Raw genomic sequence first — 20,365 nt, forward strand, 5'->3', positions numbered from 1 at the left:
AGAACAGAGAAGAGGAGGTGAAAAGAGAACAGAGAAGAGGAGGTGAAAAGAGAACAGAGAAGAGGAGGTGAAAAGAGAACAGAGAAGAGTAAGTGAAAAGAGAACAGAGAAGAGGTGACAAGAGAACAGAGAAGAGGAGGTGACAAGAGAACAGAGAAGAGGAGGTGACAAGAGAACAGAGAAGAGGAGGTGACAAGAGAACAGAGAAGAGGAGGTGACAAGAGAACAGAGAAGAGGAGGTGACAAGAGAACAGAGAAGAGGAGGTGACAACAGAGAAGAGGAGGTGACAAGAGAACAGAGAGGAGGAGGTGACAAGAGAACAGAGAGGAGGAGGTGACAAGGGAACAGAGAGGAGGAGGTGACAAGGGAAGAGAGAAGAGTAAGTGAAAAGAGAACAGAGAGGAGGAGGTGAAAAGAGAACAGAGAGGAGGAGGTGAAAAGAGAACAGAGAGGAGGAGGAGAAAAGAGAACAGAGAGGAGGAGGTGAAAAGAGAACAGAGAAGAGTAAGTGAAAAGAGAACAGAGAGGTGAAAAGAGAACAGAGAATAGAGTAGAGGAGGTGAATAGAGAACAGAGAATAGGAGGTGAAAAGAGAACAGAGAATAGGAGGTGAAAAGAGAACAGAGAATAGGAGGTGAAAAGAGAACAGAGAATAGGAGGTGAAAAGAGAACAGAGAAGAGTAAGTGAAAAGAGAACAGAGAAGAGTAAGTGAAAAGAGAACAGAGAAGAGTAAGTAAAAAGAGAACAGAGAAGAGTAAGTGAAAAGAGAACAGAGAAAAGTGAAAAGAGAACAGAGAGAAAAACAGAACAGAGAAGAGTAAGTGAAAAGAGAACAGAGAAGAGGTAAGAGAAGAGGAGGTGAAAAGAGAACAGAACAGAGAGAGTAAGTGAAAAGAAAAGAGAAGAGTACAGAGAAAAGAGAACAGAGAAGAGTAGGTGAAAAGAGAACAGAGAAGAGGTGAAAAGAGAACAGAGAAGAAAAAGAGAACAGAGAAGAGGAGGTGAAAAGAGAACAGAGAAGAGAGGTGAAAAGAGAACAGAGAAGAGTAGGTGAAAAGAGAACAGAGAAGAGGAACAGAGAAGAAAAAAGAGAACAGAGAAGAGTAGGAAAAGAGAACAGAGAAGAGTAAAAGGTGAAAAGAGAACAGAAGAAAGAGAACAGAGAAGAGGTGAGGTGAAAAGAGAGAAGAGGAGGTGACAAGAGAACAGAGAGAGGAGGTGAACAGAGAACAGAGAAGAGGAGGTGAAAAGAAGAGAAAAGAGAACAGAGAAGAGGAGGTGAGGAGGTGAAAAAAAGAGAACAGAGAAGAGAACAGAGGTGAAAAGAGAACAGAGAAGAGTAGGTGAAAAGAGAACAGAGAAGAGTAGAAAAGAGAACAGAGAGAGTGAAAAGAAGTAGAAAAGAGAACAGAAAAGAGAACAGAGAAGAGGAGGTGAAAGAGAACAGAGAAGAGGAGGTGAAAAGAGAACAGAGAAGAACAGAGAAGAGTAGGTGAAAAGAACAGAGAACAGAGGAGGAGGTGACAAGAGAACAGAAGAGGTGAAAAGAGAACAGAGAAGAGGAGGTGACAAGAGAACAGAGAAGAGGAGGTGACAAGAGAACAGAGAAGAGGAGGTGACAAGAGAACAGAGAGGAGGAGGTGACAAGAGAACAGAGAGGAGGAGGTGACAAGAGAACAGAGAAGAGTAAGTGAAAAGAGAAAAGAGAGGAGGTGAAAAGAGAACAGAGAGGAGGAGGTGAAAAGAGAACAGAGAAGAGTAAGTGAAAAGAGAACAGAGAGGAGGTGAAAAGAGAAGTAGAGGAGGTGAATAGAGAACAGAGAATAGGAGGTGAATAGAGAACAGAGAATAGGAGGTGAAAAGAGAACAGAGAAGAGTAGTGAAAAGAGAAGTGAAAAGAAAAGAAGTAGAGACGAGAAAAGAGAAGTAGAGGACGAGGTGAAAAGAGAAGTAGAGGACGAGGTGAAAAGAGAAGTAGAGGACGAGGTGACAAGAGAACAGAGAGGAGGAGGTGAAAAGAGAACAGAGAAGAGTACGTGAAAAGAGAACAGAGAAGAGTACGTGAAAAGAGAACAGAGAAGAGTACGTGAAAAGAGAACAGAGAAGAGTACGTGAAAAGAGAACAGAGAAGAGTACGTGAAAAGAGAACAGAGAAGAGGTGAAAAGAGAACAGAGAAGAGTAAGTGAAAAGAGAACAGAGAAGAGTAAGTGAAAAGAGAACAGAGAAGAGTAAGTGAAAAGAGAACAGAGAAGAGTAAGTGAAAAGAGAACAGAGAAGAGTAAGTGAAAAGAGAACAGAGAAGAGTAAGTGAAAAGAGAACAGAGAAGAGTAAGTGAAAAGAGAACAGAGAGGAGGAGGTGAAAAGAGAACAGAGAAGATTAGGTGAAAAGAGAACAGAGAAAAGTGAAAAGAAAACAGAGAAGAGGAGGTGAAAAGAAAACAGAGAAGAGTAAGTGAAAAGAGAACAGAGAAGAGGAGGTGAAAAGAGAACAGAGAAGAGGAGGTGAAAAGAGAACAGAGAAGAGTAAGTGAAAAGAGAACAGAGAGGAGGAGGTGAAAAGAGAACAGAGAAGAGTAGGTGAAAAGAGAACAGAGAAAAGTGAAAAGAGAACAGAGAGGAGGAGGTGAAAAGAGAACAGAGAGGAGGAGGTGAAAAGAGAACAGAGAGGAGGAGGTGAAAAGAGAACAGAGAGGAGGAGGTGAAAAGAGAACAGAGAAGATCAAGTGAAAAGAGAACAGAGAGGAGGTGAAAAGAGAAGTAGAGGAGGTGAATAGAGAACAGAGAGGAGGAGGTGAAAAGAGAACAGAGAAGAGGAGGTGAAAAGAGAACAGAGAAGAGTAGTGAAAAGAGAACAGAGAAGAGTAGTGAAAAGAGAACAGAGAAGAGTAAGTGAAAAGAGAAGTAGAGGACGAGGTGAAAAGAGAAGTAGAGAACGAGGTGAAAAGAGAAGTAGAGGACGAGGTGAAAAGAGAAGTAGACGACGAGGTGAAAAGAGAACAGAGAGGACGAGGTGACAAGAGAACAGAGAATAGGAGGTGAAAAGAGAACAGAGAGGAGGAGGTGACAAGAGAACAGAGAAGAGTAAGTGAAAAGAGAACAGAGAAGAGTAAGTGAAAAGAGAACAGAGAAGAGGAGGTGAAAAGAGAACAGAGAAGAGTAAGTGAAAAGAGAACAGAGAGGAGGAGGTGAAAAGAGAACAGAGAAGAGTAGGTGAAAAGAGAACAGAGAAGAGTAGGTGAAAAGAGAACAGAGAAGAGGAGGTGACAAGAGAACAGAGAAGAGGAGGTGACAAGAGAACAGAGAAGAGGAGGTGACAAGAGAACAGAGAAGAGGAGGTGACAAGAGAACAGAGAAGAGGAGGTGACAAGAGAACAGAGAAGAGGATGTGACAAGAGAACAGAGAGGAGGAGGTGACAAGAGAACAGAGAAGAGTAAGTGAAAAGAGAAAAGAGGGAGGTGAAAAGAGAACAGAGAGGAGGTGAAAAGAGAACAGAGAGGAGGAGGTGAAAAGAGAACAAAGAGTAAGTGAAAAGAGAACAGAGAGGAGGTGAAAAGAGAACAGAGAGGAGGAGGTGAAAAGAGAACAGAGAGGAGGAGGTGAAAAGAGAACAGAAAGGAGGAGATGAACAGAGAATTAGAGGAGGAGGTGAAAAGAGAACAGAAAGGAGGAGATGAACAGAGAATTAGAGGAGGAGGTGAAAAGAGAACAGAAAGGAGGAGATGAACAGAGAATTAGAGGAGGAGGTGAAAAGAGAATTAGAGGGGAGGTGAAAAGAGAATTAGAGGAGGAGGTGAAAAGAGAACAGAGAAGAGTAAGTGAAAAGAGAACAGAGAGGAGGAGGTGAAAAGAGAAATAGAGGAGGTGAAAAGAGAACAGAGAGGAGTAAGTGAAAAGAGAAGTAGAGGTAAAGCGACAGAGAAATGAGTGCAGACAGACAGAGCCCTAACTAACCGTGCAGCAGGAGTCCTGAGTTCCTGTTGCGGCTGTAGATCCGGAAGGCCTCCTGCAGTTCCATCTGAGAGGAGATGGTACATGGGTCTCCTATGGGACACAAACACAGATTATTCACTTATTTCATACACATGTAGTCAAGATCAACTGAATTCTTTCCCACCCACCGGTGCGAGACCAACATACCCTCATCGTCGATCCACTTGAGAGTGATTGGCTGCTGCTGGGCCAGGCTGCACATCACCCTCACCTCCTCACATAGTCCCATGTAGGTTACTGTGGCAGCCAAGTCCGTGATTAGCATGTCCCTGCACACACAGGATAAATAATATAACATTATTCAAATCACACTCACTCTTTCACGTTGCTTCACACCAGGGTTTGGGCAAAAGGAATTACACCCAATTGTATTCAGTCAATGTCGAGATGGCTTAAATAATGGAAGTCTGGATGCCCAAGCCAGACATGTATTCAATACATCCACTTCAGTCACTTCTTTAGATCTCTCTGGAGGAACTTCTTCAGCAGTGGTTAAATGGTCCGAATTGATGTGTGGGCAACATGTGTTGTAAATAGGGAATTACAACAGCTACGGACATTCAACCGTCAAACACTCCCTGACTGCCATTTGAATGTGATGAACAGATCTCAAGGACTATAAGGATGCGAAATGACCTGTGGCGAATGTGACGGCCTGTGCAGTGACATGTTCTGCCCCACCGGAGGAGGGCGCCACACAATGTGTGGACACTCAAGTCAACCAACAGTCACTCTCATTCAGATATCGCTCTAGTCTTTGATCATTACTTTATGTTCAATATCAACGCATCCCTGTAAAATACTCTCACTTGCTTGGATCAATGACACAAGCACAGGCCTATGGTTCTCTGCTATGGATAGCAGGTGCTATGGTGTAGCCATTGCAACTCCTATGCATGTATGGGCTATACTGACTAGTTCTACCATATGCATGTATGGTTCTCTATACAGAGACCAGTTTGAGTCCAATGACAGACAGTGCCTCCTACAAGCCAAAAGCAAGAGACACAAGGCTACTCTTCTCCCACCTCACAGCTGCATTCTACAATACACCAGCTATCCAGCTGCTCCAGCTGTTCTTTGTTGGAATGAAGACAAACTCTGGCAATTAAGTCATACTTATTCCTTAACCGAGAAAACCCCTGTCACACTTGATATGCGGGAGAATTCAGTCCCTGCTGAACAAGTGTATTTGTGAGCATGTACAGTGAAAGGAAAAATAAAAAGGCCAGATGCAAAGCACACAGTTAAATCATACAGCTAACAGCTACAAAGAGCTATTCAAAATAGCCCACAAGTGTCTCGTAGTAGGATATTCCCAAGAGATTTGGAGGCACAGGTGACCCAAAATGGTTGGCTGTACTAGGATGGTCATATGGATTTTTTTTAAATAGTTCCCTCATTATGTTGAGATCACAACTTATTTATCTCATGATCACAACATGACAAAAGTACCTCGCATCATCCATTCATTTGTTCAGATGCACGATAACCACTTCATCAAGGAGCCCTGTGGCTGCGTTGATCACAGGGCATTGAAGCCCTGAACGATGCCTGACAGGCAGCCCCGCCTCCCAAGCTGCAAGCCGCCCCCAAGACCATAGCTGCGTTGCTGCTTGCATGCAATTGGCTAACTTTGCTAGTCTTGTGAACTAGCTAGTTAGCTATGTAGTCTTATTAGCTAGCTAAATAGCTAGCAAGCTAGCTTGTTATTTGTGCTGGTTGTCAGCTTGCATAACTGATATGTGTATAATTATAAGGGACATTTACATTTACAGGGGGTGAGCTCCATTCCTTACAGATTGATTAGATTCAAATACTCTGAGGCTGAAATTAAGGCAGGATGCTGCCTTGTGGGCGGTTTTATAGGTAAGGCTCCTTGCAGACAGCCTACTGGGAAGCATCCTGACTTATCAGCCTCTGAGGTGGCTATTTAATCTGATCAGCCTGCCAGGAATAGAGCCCACCCAGTCTTGATCATATACTGAATCGGTGAGTGAGTTTATATGGAGGTGCATAGGAGATGTTGTACACACTGTGACTTTTAAAACCTACCCTAACCAGAAACTGTGGATAGATTGTAGCATTCGTGCAAAACTGAAAGCGCAAACCACCGCATTTAACCATGGCAAGGCGACTGGGAATACGGACCGAATACAAACAGTGTAGTTATTCCCTCAGCAAGGCAATCAAACAAGCGAAATGTCCGTACAGAGACAAACTGGAATCTCAAATCAATGGCTCAGACACGAGACGTATGTGGCAGGGTCTAAAGACAATCACGGACTAAAAAAAGAAAACCAGCCACTTCACGCACACCGACATCTTGCTTCCAGACAAACTAAACACCTTCGCCCGCTTTGAGGATAATACAGTGCCACAGCTCTCCTTCTCCGTGGCCGACGTGAGAAAGACATTTAAACGCGTTAACCCTCGCAAACCTGCCGGCCCAGACAGCAACCCTAGCCGCGTCCTCAGAGTACGCGCAGACCAGCTGGGTGTTTAAGGACATATTTAATCACTCTCTATCCCAGTCTGTTGTCACCACATGCTTCAAGTTGACCACCATTATTCCTGAACCCAAGAAGGCAAAGGTAACTGAACTAAATGACTAATCACCCCATAGCACTCACTTCTGTCATCATGAAGCGATTTGAGAGGCTAGTCAAGGATCATATTACCTCCACCTTACCTGTCACCCTAGACCCACTTCAATTTGCTTCCCACCACAATAGGTCCACAGACGATGAAATCGCCATAACACTGCCCTGGTCTCAAACCCGCCCTATGCAATTGGGTCCTGGACTTTCTGATGGGCCGCCCCCAGGTGGTGAAGGTAGGTAACAACATCTCCACTTGATGATCCTCAACACTGGGGCCCCACAAGGGTGCGTGCTAAACCCCCTACAGGGGGGTGTACTCCCTGTTCACCCATGACTGCGTTGCCATGCACGCCTCCAACTCAAATCATCAAGTTTGCAGATGACACACCACTAGGAGGCTTGATTACCAACAACGACGAGATGGCCTATAGGAAGGAACTGAGAGCACTCGGAGTGTGGTGTCAGCAAAACAACCTCTTACTCAACATCAATAAAACAAAGGAGATGATCGTGGACTTCAGGAAACATCAGAGGGAGCACCCCCTATCCACATCGACGGGAGAGCAGTGGAGAAGGTGGAAAGTTAAGTTCCTCTGCATACACATCAAGGACAAACTGAAATGTTCCACCCACACAGACAGTGTGGTAAAGGCTGCGCAACAGTGGCTCTTCAACCTCAGGAGGCTCAAGAAATTTGGCTTGTCACCGAAAACCCTCAAACTTCTACAGATGCACAATTGAGAGCATCCTGTCAGGCTGTATCACCGCATGGTATGGCAACTGCACCGCCCACAATCACAAGGCTCTCCAGAGGGTGGTACAGTCTGCATAAGGCATCACCGGGGGCAAACAACCTGCCCTGGGCCTCTGTGCGCCTATGTAGATATTCCTTTTTTTTAATGATCCGTTTCCAGCTACAATAGTTATTTACAACATCAAATGTCTACACTGTATTTCTGATCAATTTGATGTTATTTTAATGGACAATTTATTTTGCTTTTCTTCAAAGGACATTTCTAAGTGAGCCCAAACTTTTGAACAGTAGTGTATATACTGTATTTTATACCATCTATTACATCTTGCCTATGCTGCTCTATCATTGCTCTTCCATATATGTATATATTAGTATTCCATTCCTTACTTAGATTTGTGTGTATTAGGTAGTTGTTGTGAAATTGTTAGATACATTGCTGCACTGTTGGAACTAGAAGCACAAGCATTTCGCTACACTCGCAACAACATCTGCTAACCATGTGTACAGTACGTGACCAATAAAATGTTATTTTATTTGACATAAAGCACTGACTGCTAATCTGCCAGCAAGGAGATTTATATATGAAACAGCCTTACAAAGCATCATCCTGACATCAGCCTCTGAGGCTGCTATTGAAACTGATCAGCCTGCCAGGAATAGAGCTCCCCCACTTAATTTAAATATTATCCATAAAAAATGGTAAGTGTCCCTTATAATAGTACACATATCACTTATGCAAGCTAACAACCAGCATATAACAAGCTAGCTAACAAGACTAGCAAAGTTAAAGTGCCTTCAGAAAGTGTCCCCTTGACCTCCTCATTTTGTTGTGTTACAGCCCGAATATAAAATTGATTCAATTGAGATGTATTGTCATTGGACTGCACACAATACAAAATAACATCAAAGTGAAATTAGGTTTATACATTTTTTGCAAATTAATCAAATATGAAAAGCTGAAATGTCTTGAATCAATAAGTATTCAACCACTTTGTTATAGCAAGCGTAGAAATGTGCTAACAAGTTACATAATAAGTTGAATGGACTTTGTGTGCAATTACATTTAAAAATTACATGATTTTTGAATGACTACCTTACCTCTGTACCCCACACATACATCAGTCGAGCAGTGAATTTCAAACAAAGATTTAACCACAGTGACCAGGGAGGTTTTCGTATAATAAAAAGCAGATATTGAATATCCCTTTGAGCATGGTGAGGTTATTAATTACACTTTGAACAGTGTATCAATACACCCAGTAACAACAAATATACAGGCTTCATTCCTGACTCAGTTGCCAGAGAGGAAGGAAACCGCAATACTAACCTAATTGAAAGAGTGAAAAGAGGAAGCCTGTAAAGAATACAAATATTCCTAAACATGCATCCTGTTTGCAATAAGACACGAAAGTAATACTGCAAAAAATGTGTCAAAGCAATTCACTTTTTTTTGTCCAAAATAGAGTTATATTTGGTGCAAATCCAATACAACACATAACTGAGTACCACTCTCCAAATGTTCATGCATAGTGGGGGCTGCATCATGTTATGGGTATGCTTGTAATTGTTAAGGACTGGGGAACTTTTCAGGGTAAAAAGAAACTGAATGGAGCTAAGCACAGGCAAAATCCTAGAGGAAAACCTGATTGTCTTTTTTCCACCAAATACTGGGAGATTAATTAATCTTTCAGCAGGAGAATAACCTAAAACAAAAAGTCAAATCTGCACGAGAATTGCTTACCAAGAAGACAGTGAAAGTTCCTGAGTGGCCGAGTTACAGTATTAACTTAGATCTAATTGAAAATCTATGGAAAGACCTGAAAATGGTTGTCTAGCAATGATCAACAACCAATTTGACAGAGCTTGAAGAAAAATAAATGGGCAAATGTTGTAAAGGTTGTAAAGTACAAAAGTGAGTACACCCCTAAGTGAAAATGTCCAAATTGGGACCAATTTGGACATTTTCACTTAGGGGTGTGCTCACCTTTGTTGCCAGCGGTTTAGACATTAATCGCTGTGTGTTGAGTTATTTTGAGGGGACAGCAAATTTACACTGTTATACAAGCTGTACACTCACTACTTTTCTTTGTAGCAAAGTGTAATTTCTTCAGTGTTGTCACATGAAAAGATATACTCAAATATTTACAGAAATGTGAGGGGTGTACTCACTTTTGTGATATACTGTATATATTTTACCATTTAATTTCATATAATGAAAATAATGTACTTTTTACTCCATACAATTTCCCTGATACCCAAAAGTACTCCTTACATTATGAATGCTTATTGGGACAGGAAAATGGTCCAATTCACGCACTTAAGAAAAATCATCCTTACTGCCTCTGATCTGGCGGACTCAATAAACACACATGCTTCATTTATAAATGATGTCTGATTGTTGGAGTGCTATCCCTAAATAAATAAAAACAAGAAAAGGATGCAGTCTGGTTTGCTTAATATAAGGAATTTTAAATGATTTATACTTTATAAACTTAAGTATAATTTAGCTATTACATTTACTTTGATACAGAGGTATATTTAAAACCAAATACTTATACTCAAGAAGTATTTTACTAAGTGACTTTCACTTTTACTTGAGTCATTCTCTATTAAAAGGCATCTCTACTTTTACTGAAGTATGACAATTGGGTACTTTTCCCCACTCCTGAATCCAGGTGTGGAAAGCTCTTAGAGACTTACCCAGAAAGACTGACAGCTGTAATCGCTGCCAAAAGGTGCTTCTACAGAGTATTGACTCAGGGGTCGGAATAGTTATGTAAATGAGATATTTCTGCATTTCATTTTCAATACATTTGCATAAAAAAACCTGTCATTATGGGGTATTGTGTGTAGATGGGTGAGAAAATGCAGGCTGTAACAACAAAATATGGAATAAGTCAAGGGGTATGAATAGTTTCTGAAGGCCCTGTAGCTGCTTTGTTGCTTGCATGCTGTGGTCTTGGGGGTGGCATACAGCCTGGGAGACAGGCTCAAATGCCCCACGATGGCTTAGATGCCCCAAGAGAGCTCTTAGCTCAAGGTAAGGGACATTTAGCTTGCTAAACATTCTAACTTATAAACTGATAATGAGCTCCAAACACAAATGAAAGCATGATGTTAGCATGAAATGTACCATCCATTAGTGTAACGATCACTCCTATTTAACTACTTTTTTTTCATGTCGTGATCATGAGATAATTTGTGATCTCGACATAATGAGGATTTTTATTTATTTATTGATATGTCCTCTCTGGGCTCCTCTAGGTTAGCCTAATTATAAATGGATTGAAAATCCAGCTAACATTCATTGGCATGTGGTGAGCAGACCATTCATTACAATTCAGGTTTCACTTATGTTTCTCAGCTATTGATGTGGACACCTGTGGTTGTTCTTTGTTTGTGACTCCAGTCAATACCAGGCCTGGGGTCCAAACACTTGAGACACACCCTCGTCCACTTACCCTCGCCTTATGCCCTTGAGGGAATCCCCGTCGCCATTTTGGAGGGTGGTCCAAATGATAAGCCATGCTAGGGAGGTTTGCAACGTAAAGCCCCTCAAGCCCTCGTTTTCAGTCGGCTTTGAGAGTGTACAATTATGTTCACTCCGGGGCCTGAAACTCCCCATAATTCAATTCGAGACAATCCGCTTAGAAACAAACGCGAAAACTTAAAAACAACATCAATGGAGAAGTTAACATACATGTGTAAGTAAAAACAAACGCAAATAAGTAAGACATTTTGCTACTACATAAAGAGTAAATGTGTTTTTGTTTGGTTATCTTTTGGAAATGGTAGAAATAAAACATTTCCCTTCTTCAGAAGTCCCAGCTAGGCAGGCTAACACTAGTTAGATCATTCATTTGCTAGCTATCATACAGTAGGTGTATATTAATAATGATATATTTAATAGAAGTAGACATGCACTCATAATTGACGGTAGGGCATATAAATAACCCACAAGCTACCGGTGGCTGAAAACACAATCATCACGAGATGAATTAAAAACAATTCCTTCCTCCCTTGCCCTGCAAGTGTATACTAGTCAGACGTCATGATATGTCATCAGAAATGTCCACTTAATTTGAGGGCTGAGGGGATAGGGTGCGTCTTTTAAGTGTTTGGACCGTAGCCCAGGACTCAGCTCGACTGCCTCGTGGTTGGTACCACACAATGTCAAGTAACTACTCAGGGGCCTTGTGGTTTGAGTGTCCGTAGCCCAGGACTCAGCTCGACTGCCTCGTGGTTGGTACCACACAATGTCAAGTAACTACTCAGGGGCCTTGTGGTTTGAGTGTCCGTCCTGAGATTTGAAGTTTGGGAGTTCGATCTCCGGCCGAGTCAGTGCGTCTCTGCTTGGCAATCAGCATTAAGGAGATAGACTAGCGTCCTGTTCAGTGGGTGTGTTTGTAGCCTCATGCTACAGAAATACGAGATCGGCTCATAGGAGCCGTTCCGGCTCGCACAAGGTAAAGGTCTTTAGCATCCACTGAGTACTACACATACCGCATTAGTGATATTGCATTTTATTGTGATTTGAACTCCTGCCATTTGAACCACCTTCACCTGTCTGTCAATGACCCTGTGGGCACCCTGTAATACAGTGTGTGTGTTCATATTCAACATCAAGCATCATTAGTCCAACCTAACACCCCACTGTCTGAACCAGTTACTGTTGACAACACACAACCCCTATTCAGGATCATTCTAAGATCAAGTCCCCCCTGTCCATAATCTTACTCATTCTGAATTGAAAGGCAAAACTGATCCTAGATCAGCACTCCTACTCCGCTCAATAAATATGGGCAATGATCTAGTTCAGTAACTATATTTTCAGAAGAACATTTTAGGGTAGCCAGTGTTCAAATCATATAGTTAGTATTTGACAGGTTGTGGTGTGGTATTTGGGGTTGTTTTGTGACTCTGACTCCTCTGGGGAGGGAGACAGGAACAGCTTGGGCCTCAGCAGCAGGCACAACTCCAGTTCCCCTCACAGGGCACATCCTCTGCCAACATGGCACTCCTTCAATACCCTCCCACACTGCACCAGCAAACACACTCTTGTACACACGGACACACACACGCTCGCTAAAGAGAGACACAGACACACATGCAAGCAAGCACGCACAAGCAGTACAATACATGCATGCATACATACGCAGATGGTTAGATGTATATGTACCATTGTCAGCATGCACTGTATCAATTGTGTGGAACTTTAGAATTCAAATGCTGCTTATATAAATGCTAATTAACTGTAGCCCAATATGGATTGATGGTGGGTCATACCTTATCTTGGCTGTAATCTCAGAACCTGGAACTAAATATTGCACACACTAAATAAATAGTTTCACATATGTCACGAGAGACTATTTAAGCATACAAAAATGTAAAATACAATCAAGTCAATATGTTGTCAACAACAAAAAAATTCTCAACTCAATTATTTGTAGGTGGACTTTACATTGACCTTTTCAGCATTTTCACTTGGATCTATTTTTTTGTAGCAGAAACAGCCGACACTGCGCCCACGGTGATTAAAACCCCCATGCAGTTAAAAAAATATATATGTTTATAAATCATTACTTTGTCTAATAAATCACTGTATATATACACAGTGCATTTGGAAAGTATTCAGGCACCTTGACTTTTTGCACATGTTCTTACGTTACTGCCTTATTCTAAAATATATATATATTTTTTTATCTACACACAATACCCCATAATGACATAGTAAACAGGTTTTTAGAAATTAACAAATCTCTTAAAAATAAAACAGAAATACCTTATTTACATAAGTATTCAGACCCTTTGCTATGAGACTCAAAATTGAGCTCAGGTGCATCCTGTTTCCATTGATCATCCTTGAGATGTTTCTACAACTTGATTGGAGTCCACCTGTGGTAAATTCAATTGATTGGACATGATTTGGAAAGGCACACCCTGTCTATATAAGGTCCCACAGTTGACAGTGCATGTCAGAGCAAAAACCAAGCCATGAGGTCGAAGGAATTGTCCGTAGAGCTCCGAGACAGGATTGTGTCGAGGCACAGATCTGGGGAAGGGTACCAAAACATTTATGCAGCGTTGAAGATCCCGAAGAACACAGTGGCCTACATCATTCTCAAATGGAAGTTTGGAACCACCCAGAATCTTCCTAGAGCTGGACACCTGTCCAAACTGAGCAATCAGGGGAGAAGGGCCTTGGTCAGGGAGGTGACCAAGAACCCGATGGTCACTCTGACGGAGCTCTAGAGTTGCTCTGTGGAGATGGGAGAACCTTCCAGAAGGACAACGATCTCTGCAGCACTCCACAAATCAGGCCTTCATGCTAGAGTGGCCAGACGGAGGCCACTCCTCAGTAAAAGGCATATGACAGCCCGCCAAAAGGTACCTAGACTCTCAAACCATGAGAAACAAGATTCTATGGTCTGATGAAACCAAAATTTAACTGAATGCCAAGCATCACGTCTGGAAGAAACCTGGAAGAAACCTGGCACCATCCCTACGAAGCATGGTGAAGCATGGTGGTGGCAGAATCATGCTGTAGGGATGTTTTTCAGCGGCAGGGACTGGGAGTCAGTATCGAGGAAAAATGAACGGCACAAAGTAGAGAGATCCTTGATGAAAACCTGCTACGGACCTCAGACTGGGGTGAAGGTTCACCTAACAGGACAATGACCCTAAGCACACAGCCAAGACAATGCAGGAGTGGCTTCAGGACAAGTCTTTGAATGTCCTTGAGTGGCCCAGCCAGAGCCCGGACTTGAACCTGATCGAACATCTCTGGAGGACCTGAAAAAAAGTTGTGCAGTGATGCTCCCCATTCAACCTGACAGAGCTTGAGAGGATCTGCAGAGAAGAACGGGAGAAACTCCCCAAAATACAGGTGTGCCAAGCTTGTAGCGTCATACACAAGAAGACTCGAGGCTGTAATCGCTGCCAAAGGTGCTACAATAAAGTACTGGAGTAAAGGGTCTGAATACTTATGTAAATGAATATTTCCAGGTATGTTTTTTTAATAAATTTGCAAAAGTTTATAAAAAGTTGTTTTTGCTTTGTCATTATGGGTTATTATTTCAATGTCTTCATTCAGACTCAATCATGGACACTCTTACTGACAATTGTGGCTGCTTTGTATGATGTATTGTCTCTACCTTCTTGACCTTTGTGTTGTTGACTTTGCCCAATGTTTGTACCATGTTTTTGTGCTGCTACCATGTTGTCATGTGTTGCTGCCTTGTGTCTTACGTCTATCTTTATTTAGTGTTGTGATGGTGTGTTTTGTCCTATTGTATTTGTTGTTTTTTTAATCCCAGGCCCCCGTAGGAGGCCTTTTGGTAGGCAGTCATTGTAAATAAGAATTTGTTCTTAACTGACTTGCCTAGTTAAATAAAAGTATTGTGTGTAGATGCCAGGGAAAAAACTATTTCATCCATTTCAGAATAAGGCTATAAAAAGTCAAGGGGTCGGAATGCTTTCCGAATGCTCCAAATCATATTTTTTTAATAATTTCTTTCCTTGAGCTTCTGAAATGCTCAGTCCAAATGTGTGGGCATGGGGATACAAATGTGACATATTTTCATACAACCCTGATTGGCTGATAAGACATGTCTAATGCCCTCCCCCTTATCCCTTAAAAGAAAAAAAACGTGAAAAACTTCCACAGGTGTGAACGATACTTTGTTTTGTCATCAAAACAAAAGGCATACAGCACACATCTTAACCTGCTATATCATATCGTTTTCAATAGGTCATCAGAAGATGCAGGACCAGAACAGCCGTCTTGCATGGTGGACCATCCTGGCCTATATCCAGTCTATTCATTGCAGAATGCCATGATCATCTGCTGAGCAGACTATAGGCCTCTGCATCTCACAGGCCTAACATGGCAAGTAATACTTCACTGAGACGCAGTTAGGCCTCAGACTTCAGCCTCATCACAAAGTCAAAATTATTATTTCGTGAAATAGACTAAAAATTTAAAATTTAAATAAAGTTAACACTCTTGAATTACATCATTTGGAATGTTTGTTGCAGAAAGTAAATAAAGGAACGAGACTGCAGTGAAAGTTTGTCTTACTTCATAAATTCTCATCAGTTATTACATAACACCCAGATCATAAACAAGGTTATAATGAAAGTCTAAATCATGGCATGTCAGTAGCTTTTCAAGTTATTGTTTTACAACTCAAGCTCTGGAAGGTATAACGCACAGTAAAGGGAACTTCTATTCTGATCCTTACAAAATAAGGAACACGTGTTTTAGTGAATGATGATACTTTTTTTAACTCTGGAATTTTCTGTGATCAGACACTTTCTTATCCATACGGTAAATTAAACATATCTGGACCAAAACAAAAAAACAGAAACCACTGAGTCTTAAATGTGATGAGGAAATAAATACACAAGTAATATAATATTCATAAAACAAAACATTTATTGAAAGATTAACATTAGGGGAATACCTTGTCTCATTCAAAGATGAAAACAAAAGCGCAAGTTACCTCACTATCATAACCATAAAATCATACACAACTGCCTGCCCTCACATTCACACCTGGATTGTAGACATGGATTGTATGTGCGCCATTCAGTGGTAAATTGAAAAAATATATATATATATATATATATATATATAAATAAATAATAAATACAAGTATAACAAACATTAGAAACACTAATGTTTTTACCCTCAGAACAGCCTCAATTTGTCAAGGCATGGACTCTACAAGGTGTCGAAAGCATTCCACAGGGATGCTGGCTCATGTTGACTCCAATGCTTCCCACAGTTGTGTCAAGTTGGCTTGATGTCCTTTCGGTGGTGGACCATTCTTGATACACACAGGAAATTGTTGAGAGTGAAAACCCAGCAGCGTCGCAGTTCTTCACATAAACCGGTGTGCCTGGCACCTACTACCATACCCCGTTCAAAGACACTTCATTTATTTGTCTTGCCCATTCACCCTCTGAATGGCACATGTACAATCCATGTCTCAGTTGTCTCAAAGCTTAAGAATCCTTCTTTAACCTGTCTCCCCTTCATCTACACTGATTGAAGTAGATTTAAAAAGTGACATCAATAAGGGATCATAGCTTTCACCTGGTCAGTCTGTGTCAAGGAAAGATATACTCAGTGTATAGCCAACGCCTATGTATCAACTGCCAAGGTAACATGGCATGACAACTATCCTACATTAACAGTTAGCAAGACAGCATAAAAAGATCTGGGACCAGGCTAGAGCATTTCTATGACCTGCACCACCAGCTTGGTATGGACAGTAGCCACCTCCACCAGAATCAACCTAGGACGTTTAGGAGGAAACCAGTGGAGCTGCTTCATTGCCATGTTCACCTGTCTGTCCCGTGTGTGTGTGTGTGTCTCATTCGTCATCCTCTTCTTCACAAAGTAGCTCCTCATCAAAAGCCTCCTCCAAGAAGTCCATGACCTCGTGGTCCTCATCCTGCAGGCCTCCTCAGCGATGACCCTTTAGCACGAAATAAAGGGGATGATGAATGGACGGGAATTGTGTAGCTTCAAGTTATCAACCAAAAAAAGGTGACAAAGTTACATTTTACAATCCTTCATATCCGACAGTCCAAAACTTAGAAACTTAAATAGTATGATCAATGTATGCCCATAGCAATGTCAAACCAGCTAGACCGCTAGCCTAAGCTTTCATAAGTCATATTATGTATCATAAAAAGTTATACATTCATTCTTGCATTCAGCCAGAAGGCATATTATTTTTTAGGAATCATATCACAGATAAACATACACCTATTGAGAGATCTAGCCATGTAAACTCAGCAAAAAAAGAAACGTCCCTTTTCTAGGAACCTGTCCTTCAAAGACAATTCGTAAAATTGTCTTCAAATAACTTCACAGATCTTCATTGTATAGGGTTTAAACACTGTTTCCCATGCTTGTTCAATAAACCATAAACATTTAATGAACATGCACCTGTAGAATGTTCGTTAAGACACTAACAGCTTACAGACGGTAGGCAATTAAAGGTCACAGTTAAGAAAACTTAGGACACTAAAGAGGCCTTTCTACGGACTCTGAAAAACACCAAAAGAAAGATGCCTAGGGTCCCTGCTCATCTGTGTGAACGTGCCTAGGAATGCTGCAATGAGGTAAGAGGACTGCAGATGTGGCCAGGGCAATAAATTGCAATGTTCGTACTGTGAGATGCCTAAGACAGCGCTACAGGGAGACAGGACGGACAGCTGATCGTCCTCGCAGTGGCAGACCACGTCTAACACAGGATCGGTACAGCCGGACATCACACCTGCAGGACAAGTACAGTATGGCAACAACAACTGCCCGAGTTACACCAGGAACGCACAATCCCTCCATCAGTGCTCAGACTGTCCGCAATAGGCTGAGAGGCTGGACTGAGGGCTTGTAGGCCTGTTGTAAGGCAGGTCCTCACCAGACATCACAGGCAACAACCTCGCCTCTGGGCACAAATCCACCATCGCTGGACCAGACAGGACTGGCAAAAAGTGCTCTTCACTGACGAGTTGTGGTTTTGTCTCACCAGGGGTGATGGTCAGATTCGTGTTTATCGTCAAAGGAATGAGCGTTACACCAAGGCCTGTACTCTGGAGCGGGATCGATTTGGAGGTGAAGGGTCCGTCATGGTTTGGGGCGGTGTGTCACAGTATCATCAGACTGCCTTCAATGACAACAAGCTCAATCTCAACGCTGTGCATTACAGGGAAGACATCCTCCTCCCTCATGTGGTACCCTTCCTGCAGGCTCATCCTGACATGACCCTCCAGCATGACAATGCCACCAGCCATACTGCTCGTTCTGTGTGTGATTTCCTGCAAGACAGGAATGCCAGTGTTCTGCCGTGGCCAGCCAAGAGCCCAGATCTCAATCCCATTAAGCACGTCAGGGACCTGTTGGATTGGAGGGTGAGGGCTAGGGCCATTCCCCCCAGAAATGTCCGGGAACTTGCAGGTGCCTTGGTGGAAGAGTGGCGTAACATCTCACAGCAAAAACTGGCAAATCTGGTGCAGTCCATGAGGAGGAGATGCACTGCAGTACTTGATGCAGCTGACACATTATTCCATTATTGTTAGTTACGTTTGTGGAACTTGTTCAGTTTATGTCTCAGTTGTTGAATCTTATGTTCACACATATATTTACACATGTTAAGTTTCATGAAAATAAAATGCAGTTGACAGTGAGAGGATGTTTATTTTTTTGCTGAGTTTAGATAGTAGCTACTAGCTAAGCCAATCACAAGCCAATTTGTTTTGGCTCAAATACCTAATGGCAAGTACACTTCAATTTGTCAATTTCAGCATGTTATTTGGTACAGTCAAAGAAAACAAATCAAGTAGCCTACCTTGGTTCGTTTTGGGTAACTGACTGACTGCAGTTTGAACAGCAGACAGTTTGGCTCCCCCTTTTGGTTTGTGAGCTATCAGTACCTTTGGTTAGCTAGCTAGCTAGCTAGCCCATTCATAGACCTTTAGCGCCTATTGACGACAGTATCTTCTGGCAGGGGGAGTTCTGTAAAGAGCCCCAACACATCGCTTACGGTAAGGTTATGAAAACCTACGGAATCTTTAATATCAGCAAGAAATAACTCAAATAAAAACTCAAGGTTAATTCAATTCCTAAACACCTTTATAGGGCTATTAGGGTTCCCACACGGCCATATGTCCATGTTACTGTGCTTGTTAACGGAAAACAGACGAAGGCGTACCTGCGCTAATTAGCCATCTGTGTCTCCGAACACCTGTGTGTAAATGGAAGACGGACACTAAACGTGTTGTCACTAAAACAATACTGTCGGCTGCAACTGTTAAAACAGTAAGTGTATATTTTTGACATTGTTTTTGTGACATAAAGTAGAGGACGTTGTTTCTAGAACCATACCGTAATTGAGAATCGGTTCACGTTCACACATTTAGATGGAGCATTTGGTTGTTTTAGAGGCCAGCCTCTAAACAGAACATGTAACGTAAACTCACCCCATTCCGTACAAATGTGCGCAACCGCAACATTCAAACGAGGCTACAAAGAAAACTAATGGGACTGTGTTGATTGCAAAATCGGGTGTGTGAACTAGTTTCTACTCAAGCGTTGATCGACATGGTAATATCTCTATAGTATTGGAGAAAGGTTGAAAAAAAACTGACCCTCTATTACATCTTGATGTGTCAGGTCGTAACGTACAGCACGCATAAAGCAACTATTTCGGTCTTACGATCTCTCTTCACCAAGTGTAGCACTTCTATCATCCTTTAAAAACAAGAAATGGACAGTGACCGGGGTAAGGGGGGGATACCTAGTAATTTTTTTGGTCATCATTGCATGCGATCATCATTCTCAAAGCCGCTGTTTACTGCTAAGATCACTTTAGCACCGCGCTAAAAACCCGATTCAATTTCGACACAAACCTTCAAATAGGTATGTAATGACAAACTCTTTATAGTGTTTTATTTACATTTAGAGGCGATAAGGTGATAAGTTGGACAGATCGAGTGAAAAAAAGCCATTTTCCCACACAACATCACCTTCTCACTATCACGCAATAGTTTCGCTTCCCCACCCGCCATTTTTAAAAAGACCCGACGGGGCTCATTGTCTTCTTGAATGATGCAGAAACGGGCAGCGTTTAGGTCATGTAATTGATTCTGTTGGAAAGGGGAGAAAGTGTGCTTTACAATGGTATTGACATTACAGTTCATCTGGAAGTATTACGTTTTTGGGGCGCTAAAATAAGGTCAATTGTACGGACCAAGGCGATGTACAAAAGTGAGTGAGTTTACGTTAAGGTCCTTGGACTATAAGGAGTAACTTTATGCTCCTTTAGTTCATTATTGAGCTAGCTAAGTTAGGTAGCTAACATTATGAGGAGACACTATAGTGGCCTGAATAGAATGACATTGCTAATGTAGGCAAATAATTAGTAGGAAAAAGCTGTCATTATGTTGTAAAATTTTCTTTGCTAGCTAATGGCAACATTGCCATCTATCTAAAGTACGTC

The 20,365-nt window shown here is 41.9% G+C and overlaps 1 protein-coding gene across 1 annotated transcript in view; it reads right to left on the minus strand.

Annotated features, from left to right (window-relative positions):
- The window catches only part of LOC115102597 (protein kinase C, zeta), a 168,953-nt gene that overhangs the window by 137,892 nt on the left and 10,696 nt on the right, over nt 1–20,365 (minus strand). Inside the window, exons 2-3 of the mRNA XM_029622706.2 lie at nt 4,143–4,264; nt 3,957–4,046 (exon numbers count right to left, since the gene is read on the minus strand). Of these exons, the coding sequence (XP_029478566.2) occupies nt 3,957–4,046; nt 4,143–4,264 (212 nt within the window). The remainder of the gene's footprint in view (nt 1–3,956; nt 4,047–4,142; nt 4,265–20,365) is intronic.

This window comes from Oncorhynchus nerka, linkage group LG20 (assembly GCF_034236695.1).
Source record: "Oncorhynchus nerka isolate Pitt River linkage group LG20, Oner_Uvic_2.0, whole genome shotgun sequence".
NCBI classification, from domain to species: domain Eukaryota; kingdom Metazoa; phylum Chordata; class Actinopteri; order Salmoniformes; family Salmonidae; genus Oncorhynchus; species Oncorhynchus nerka.